We start from the raw sequence: 8,183 nt of genomic DNA, 5'->3' as shown, positions 1-8,183 counted from the left end.
TGTAAACATGTTTCTTTTCCCTTTCTTTCCTTGTGTTTTGTATTTTTGTTTGGTTTTTGGTTTTGTAACACTTACACTTTGATTTCTGACTGAATCGGCACACCAATGAGTCTACTTCCAGAACATTTCTGTTACTTGTTTGATTTACAATGTAGAAAGCATTCTTGATCCTTGTTAGTGCTTTAGATGTGAGAGAAGATGTAGAGGGTATTACTGATTAGATTCTCATGTTGGAAAGCTATTACATGCCAGCAGGTGGATCTAATAATCAGTTCCTTATTGATGTATGGAGGAGCTATTTGTCGATGTGTTAATTCATTCTGAGTCCAGACGTAACAAACATCTGTGAGATGTCCGAATCTTTCATAACTGTTCAGCATTTATCCAATTGTTTTGATCGATTCTTTTACTTAATCCCATCATTTTCTTGGCTCATGAGTCATTTTTATTTTCAAACGCGAACTTCAAATTCTGAGGCTGACCGGTAGTTCGACATGCGGCATGAGGGAGTCAAACGGGCTTCAAGTGGATGCTACTTAGTCAGAGTGTCCAACAAATCTTATTCTTTTAATAACATATCTTTCTATTTTAAAAATTTGCTTCTATGACAATAAGGCATCGCTACTGTTAAAGAAGAGATTTATCATTTAGTTATTGTACAAAGGCGAAGAAGATAAGTATATTCTAGTTAAGTGAATGATGATGCAAACATAACTAATTTTTTCTCTAAAACCAAGATTAGTTCTGACCACAACAATGAAAATGTTGTGATAGTTTTATCCTCCATATACTAACATCAATCTGACTAGAGGACGTCGACGAAATCTGCTACGTCAGTCTTCGCCGTGAGCTTCTAATCCAGACAACACAGCAGCAGCGACCGTCTTAACGCATATTCAAGCAAGAATTCCGGTCACTCGAAACTCGGACCGCTGGACATGCTTCAATACTGCTCACAGAAAAATGTTCCTTGGCTGCAAAGTATCCATACCAGTGTCGCGATCATATGCAGCCTTGAGAGAATGCAAAAGTCCTCGACAACTCCGGCCGCGTCGTAGATCGCTGGAGAAACGATATTCACCTTTTTGAGACGACCGACATAAGTGTCGCGACTGCGGTAGTCATATCCAGCACCCGACTTTTTGCCGTATTTGCAGGTGTCGCCTGCATCCGATCTCTCAAGAAGTGTCTCCATTCTTCTGCGAAGAGCCCTCCTGGCCAGCACATCTGAAGAACACCTTCTAGAATCCGTCAGCGCCATCCTGCCATATCAGATGATATTTGCTTCAGGTGTTCAGCCACTAGGCTCGGATTGTGCAACTCTGTCTCTTTCTCTCAAGGCTGCAACAAAAGGAAATCTATGCTACACACAACCTTCCTTTCATAGATGAAGATTTCTCCACAGGAGCTGTGCAGTATTGCAGTCACCGACAATAAGCACTGGTCTGCATCGTGCTCTCGTGTGATCCCAGTGTTGTGATCCTTCACCGTAAGCTCCACTGCAACTGCAACAGTGTCCCCACAACTTGGCTTCCATTCTTTTCTTTTCAGTTTGAAATGCGGATTTGTTTGCTTTTTGTGTCGGTGCAAGACCTGTATTTATGGACTAGAATGTAATGGAATTAATTGGTATTACAACTTGGTGTTGATTCTTTGCAAGATCATCACAACAGTATTTCAAGGTAGAGTCTCACTAAAGAAATAAAAAATAAAATAAAAGCCCAAACACCAATAAGGAAAAACAAGGGAGTATGATCTCACAATTAGGAGCAATCTACCTCGATTTTCGGTATAAAATATTGTTATTGATATTATTCTTATTCAACAATGAATCATAAAGTCGAAACATGTGGACGTCGTCGTTTGAAGAATGAAGGAAAGTGTTCGTTGGAATTCAACAGGGGTTTCTGAGTGTGTTGAAATTGAAAAATTAATTGAGTTTGAGGAAAGAGTGGAGCAAAGTTGGAGCAGTGGTTGAGGTGATGAAATGAGTTTTGAGAATTTATAATGAGTTTATTTAACATGAATCTATTTTTAATAGAATCTTTTGTTTCTTTAAATGAAACAATAATTTGTGTTAACTAAAGAAATTGTTTGTTTGTTTTTATTATTACCAACTTGATACATTTTGATGTGTACATTTGTATAGCTGATTAGTTTAAATTGTGGTAGTGAAAATAAATTTTATTCATTAGATTAGCATTTCTATCTTCTAGAACTATAAAATTACATACAACATTATTAAACATGTATTTTCTTGTAAATATTCTGGTTTATTTTTTATTTTCACACTTCAATTATAAATTACTAAATTATTTTTGATATTAACAATTTTATTTTCTACTTTTAGCTATATATGTGCAATTAGTTTGTAGCAAGGTCTTAGATTGATGAAAGGTTATACAAACAAAAAGAAATTGAATTTAGCTGTGTACATAACGAATCTCACATCAAATATCATAAAATAAACAATGTTTTTTTACTTGAGAATTTATTTATGTTTTAATGTATTAAAAATTAAATTATTAAAAATTAAATAAAATCAATTCACTTCTCAATATTTTAGAATTTAAAGAAATCACACAAACTCTCACACACACACACACACACACACACACATATATATATATATATATATATATACATATACTATTTAAATAAAATTTTGTACTTTTTAAATATAAATCATAAACATATTCATCATTTTTATCATAAAAACTAATGAATTTTTTTTTCAAAAATAAATCATTTAAAAAATATATATATATTTTCATTAATGATATAATTTTAAGGTTTTTTAATAATCATTTGTAGTAGATGTGATAGCTATTAAAATTCTAATAATATGTATACATATATATAAAAAAAATTAATTATTTTTTGATTAGACATAGTATTAATAAAATACAATTAATGAATACTCTTATTATTTCAAATCAAATGTTTAAAAATGACATTAAAATATTTGATATTGAATTTAACTATTATTAAAAATAAAATAAAAACTATATATTTTTTTTAAATCATATCACTGTCAAAACGAATTTAAATTAATATGATGGTTTTAATCACTATCATAATTTTTTTCAATAAAAAATTACATTGATTGAATTTAAATTAATATACATGACAGTTAATAAATCAATTTATATCTTTTATGCATCATATATATATATATATATATATATATATTTATATATTTATACACTTCAAGTTTTTTTTAAAGAAAAACTATTATCTTTTTTATTTAACTTCATCAAGCACAAAAAAATTCTTTATGAATTTAATATAATAGATACCTATATTATTTAAGTAAATAGAAATAATTAAAAGTAAGCAAAATTAGTTAGAAAAATGTTAAAAAGATAATTTCTTTTTTAAGAAGCTTTGAAGAAGTTTCTTAGACACAAATTAGATGTTTTAACATTTTTTAAATATGCCATGTGATTATTGAAACTTGTGCTATAAGATACTTACTTTTACAAAGTTATATTAAAAGCAATCTACAACTTGATGTTTGGACCACAAGCCTTGTAATACCTCCACAAGATCTATATAGCTAGTATATGTAGAGGCAAGACTAAGACAATCATCAATCTTGTCAACACATTTCTTGTATGTTAGACTTGGTTCAAGACTCCCTAGTTTCTTTATATTTGGCATTAGTCATTCTAATTTCTATAACTACTTCTACTATTATTTTTTCCTTTCTTTAGTAACACATGAATGTATTGTCTTTTCAAGGTTTTATTGTGATCCATATTCTTAACATTTAATGCTACTAAATTAAACATACTAATAAATTTATAAAAATAAAACTTATCACTTAAGCTTACTAAAAATATTCATTCTACAAAGGCTTTGAATATATCTTATAGGTTAATATTCTAAAATATAATTCCAATAAAAAAAATCTAAAATTATCTTAGAATATTATTAAAATTCAAAGATTCAAAAAATTATAAAAGATTAAAAAAAAAATGTAGATTGAATTTTTAAAATTTATCATAAATTTTTTATTAATTATTTTTTATAATTTATATCAATTTAAAATAATTATTTTATTTAATTACCAAATTGTATTCTTGGCCATCTATTTTATTTAATATATATTCTATTTTTAATTATATTATTGATGTTAAAAAAATTTATTATGCAAAATATATTAAATACAAATAATTTTTGATGTGCTATTAATTTAAATTACAATATTATTTTGATTGTTGTTGGTGATTTACACAAAATTATAATGTTTATAATAAAACATATAATAAGGTAATACTGACATATTTTATCCAATTGATTTTTTAAAAATCTTGTCTTGTTTAACTTTTATACATGTGAATTTGTTAATAGTTAAAAGGTTATGATGGCACTATTAAACTGCTTCAATATAATTAAATTATAATAATTTATGCTTTAGAATTCATGTTTTAGATTAGAATTGCAATAACAAGTTAAAATAAACTTAATATATTATTTTTATAATTTAATGATTTATTATTTTTCTTTTTTTCTAAATCAAATTAGCATTCATTTGTCCATTTCAACCACCTAAACACTACTTTACCTTCTAAAATACATAATATTGGAAATTGGAATAATTCCAATCGTACACTCATGTTTCAAAAATCACAAACCAGTTATTTCTATAATTCTTTGACATGGATTCTCTCACAATCTCGTCCAACAAAAGGTTAAGAATCAATTATAGGTATCAAAGTCAAAGAAAGATGATAAGATTTCCTCTTGACTAAATTGATGTAGCCCAATGGGCTAAGAGTAAAGTCAAGAATTGTTGACACCCCTTGGTAGTCCCTCCACAAAAGTGATTTCTTATTATTTATTTATTTATTTATTTCAATTACATACTTGTTTATATTACCTTTCTCTTTAGCTGTAATAAATTTGTTTTCTGTAGATGAACTCCAGAGTTATGGTTCATCCTTCATGCTCTTATTTAATATTCTCCTACACATTCTTCTTCTTATCCCACTACTTACTTACATTCTCTAATGCTTTGTGTGTTGGCTTTCTCTAATTGGCTTCTTAATTCATTGTGGAGTTTTCTCCATAGCATCCTCCTACTCTAATGCCTTCTAACAATTGACTAATCTTGAACCTCATGTCATCAAAAGCTCTATCAGAAGATGAACTAAGCGGAGTTATAGGTCCACATAGGCTGGTCTGCCAAGCTTAAGTTGAAGTCAGAAGGACAGTGTCATACTAACAGAGGATCCTCGTGGATTGCAATAGAAACTGTGAAACTCTATCCTAAAACCACAGTGAAACTAAAACAATTCAGATGCAAAACTTGCCAGCAGAGAACTGCATTTGGTTACCGAAAATTATAACTCATAATTGCTTCAAAAGGTGAGGCTCTTTCACTCCAATAGCTAACAACAGAACGAGCTCTGCAACTGCCTAGCAGGGAGTTGATGGAGGAAACGAACCACCATCATAAGTTTGCTCCAAGTATCAAAACGAACAGGCCCACTGCTTATGGAGATTCACACAGCAACAGTAGCGTGCATAAAGTCAATGGACTTGTACCAAAGTCGGAAATTGCAATCCCGAAGATTCAAAAAGGAGGTCCATAGTTTCGCCAAAAAAACAGAATTCTTGAACCCCACATTGCCTAAGACATGACGATTCAGCCAAAAAGAATTCGTGAAGTTCACATTGCAAACAATTAGATTCTCCACAACAATATGACTAAGTTACAGTAGTAAGGCTATACATAACCGAATGAACTTGAGAACACAAAAGCTCCATCTCATTCTCCAGATAATCCAACGCCTAAGATGCTTTCATTTTGTCACCCGCATTCCCTGTCGATTCCTTCTTAAGACCCTTGCTCTTCGCTGCTTGTCCTTCACTGCCGGGTTTCTTTGTTTTCTTCGCCTTTGATTTCTTAGTGGCTTGGCCTTTAACTTGGTGACGGCCGAAGATCAGGTTAAAAGTCAATACAGCGCAGATGGTACCGATCATGGGACCAGCCCAGTAAACAGCAAAATGCTCCCAAGACGTATGTTTGTTAGAGACAAAGGCCCATCCAAATGCATTGGCGGGATTCATTGCAGGGCCAGTATAAGCACCGCCCGCGATAACAAGGGCAATGGTAGCTCCAATAATGATGAAGGTTCTCGAGATTTTGTTGCGTGGGCCTCTCAAGATTGCCCACATAACGATTAGAGTGATAGTGAAGGTCAGAATTGTCTCAGCAGCCACACCTGTCTCCAGAGGCACTTTCAATTTAGGACCACCCAATGTATGCTTGTACTTCTTTGGCATGACCTCCCAGATTGTCAGGGCGCCCCCAACCGCACCCACCATTTGGGCCGGCAGGCGGACACCGAGGGTGAAAAGGTCATCGTTGCTAACTCCCGCAAACGAGAAGGCGACGATTGTAGTCGGGTTCCAACTCGCACCTCCAAGCGCTTGCCCTAGAAAGCTGAAAAAAAAGATGAGGAATGACACCAAAGAGAAGACGATATACATCTTTCCCTTTCCGGGCCCATCCAGACCTAACGACGGCGCGATAGACGTCGATACGGCGCCCAATGACGCCATAGCGAACACCCATAGGAATGTGATGGACGCATCTGCGACTGCCTTTCTCGCCAACCCCATTGTGTTAACCTAACCCTCAGAATCTGCAAAAGAAAACACACAAACCAACACAACTTAAAATAAAACCACTCCCAAGATCAAACTCAACTCCCATCACCCTCACAAGCATCATTCCAGTTCTACCACAGCACTTTAACTTCTACATCCCTCCTACGGACCAAATACACAGTCAACATTGACCTATCACTGTCACAAAAGATACCCACCAACCAAAATAAACCCAACCTCATCTCTGAGCACCGGAACTCTCCCTACTCCAGTGAAACCCATGGAACTGCACCAACCCTGCACCACAACAGCTCCACACCCTAAAAGCTCACCTCACCCTCCCCCTCACCTCATCTCACTTCTCTTCAAAATCCTCAAATTTTAACACTAATGGCACAATATGTACAGAAATGCAACCCAGAGTGAGACCCAAAACCCAACTGGAGAAATTTCACTGCTCTCGCATCACTTGCAGTGTCGGACGACGGAGATCCGCGCTCACGGAATGGAACCACGGCCTCCACACCAGTTTCTATGGCGGACCGAGCTGACCCGGCGCTCTGTCTAGCTCTATATATACAAAAACGAAGAAAGACAACCCGACATTTTTCATTGTACAAAGATAGCATCTCGCGAACTACAGTGTCGTATTGAATCCACTCCCCGGCTACCAATCAACTCACCTCCATTGTCGACGTGAGGATTAATGGCAGCCTTCTCAGGCGCTCCGCCACCATCGCCCAAGCACTGCACCCTGGGCATGGAGTATACAGCATGTATCATGTATATACTCTACTACGATATGCATATGTACAGTCTTAAGTATATTTGTTTACCCACGATCGTGCTACGTAGTTGAGGTGCATCATACTCACTTAACAATGGATCCACAAATGGTAACCATGTTCTTGTTGTTATTTTTCTTTATGTATAATTAACTCAGTAGGATATGGTGTGCATCTATGATTTAATAGGATATTTTGAATAATTATTGATTATTGTGTAAATTTCTGATTTGAAAGGTATGCGGCTATTTAAGATTTTTTTACATTGAGAGAACAATTCTTTTTAAAAACATTAAATGAAATATATATATATATATATATATATATATAATTTGATAGGTGGTTTAAAGAAGTATTTTTTATGTTATTTATAGTTCAAAAAAAAATACATGGCAATAACCATTATTAGGGTCATTTTGGTAAATGGGATAACAAACTTGAAAATGCATCAAATAGATGTAAAGATGACCTTTTGAATAAAAAAGTTAATTGAAGAGATTTACATCAATTAGCCCTAAAGATTTGTATAACAATGTATGGAGTATTTTGCATGCAAATTGAAGAAATATTTATGTGGTCTAGAACAATCATTAAAGATATGGTACCAATGCATTTATACAATCTTTGCTAATGAAGGCTTTATAAAGATAAATTAACTATTTCTTGTATGCGATGCAATTTAGAAAGTTATTACTAATTATAGCCCTCTATATAGATGATTTGATCAATATATCTAACTACATAGAAAAAATCAATTGAATAATAGTCAAATTTAAG

The 8,183-nt window shown here is 33.2% G+C and overlaps 1 protein-coding gene across 3 annotated transcripts; it reads right to left on the bottom strand.

Annotated features, from left to right (window-relative positions):
* Nucleotides 1-5,652: 5,652 nt before the first annotated feature.
* On the bottom strand, nucleotides 5,653-7,435 carry LOC112295653 (aquaporin SIP1-1). Of its 3 annotated transcripts, none has more exons than XM_024547501.2 (2): nucleotides 7,305-7,435; nucleotides 5,653-6,656 (listed from the first exon to the last, which is right to left on the bottom strand). In XM_024547501.2, exon 2 carries the CDS (start codon nucleotides 6,631-6,633, stop codon nucleotides 5,800-5,802), a length of 834 nt encoding a protein of 277 aa, XP_024403269.1. In that variant the 5' UTR covers nucleotides 6,634-6,656; nucleotides 7,305-7,435; the 3' UTR covers nucleotides 5,653-5,799. The 3 variants fall into 3 exon arrangements, with proteins under 3 accessions (XP_024403269.1, XP_024403270.1, XP_024403268.1); XM_024547502.3 differs by lacking the exon at nucleotides 7,305-7,435 and adding an exon at nucleotides 6,859-7,155; XM_024547500.3 differs by lacking the exon at nucleotides 7,305-7,435 and adding an exon at nucleotides 7,063-7,155.
* Nucleotides 7,436-8,183: the final 748 nt, after the last annotated feature.

This window comes from Physcomitrium patens, chromosome 18, assembly GCF_059467195.1.
Source record: "Physcomitrium patens ecotype Gransden chromosome 18, ASM5946719v1, whole genome shotgun sequence".
Classification (NCBI taxonomy): Eukaryota; Viridiplantae; Streptophyta; class Bryopsida; order Funariales; family Funariaceae; genus Physcomitrium; species Physcomitrium patens.
The sequence above is the reverse complement of the archived record's forward strand: the minus strand, read 5'-3'. Positions and strand labels throughout refer to the sequence as shown.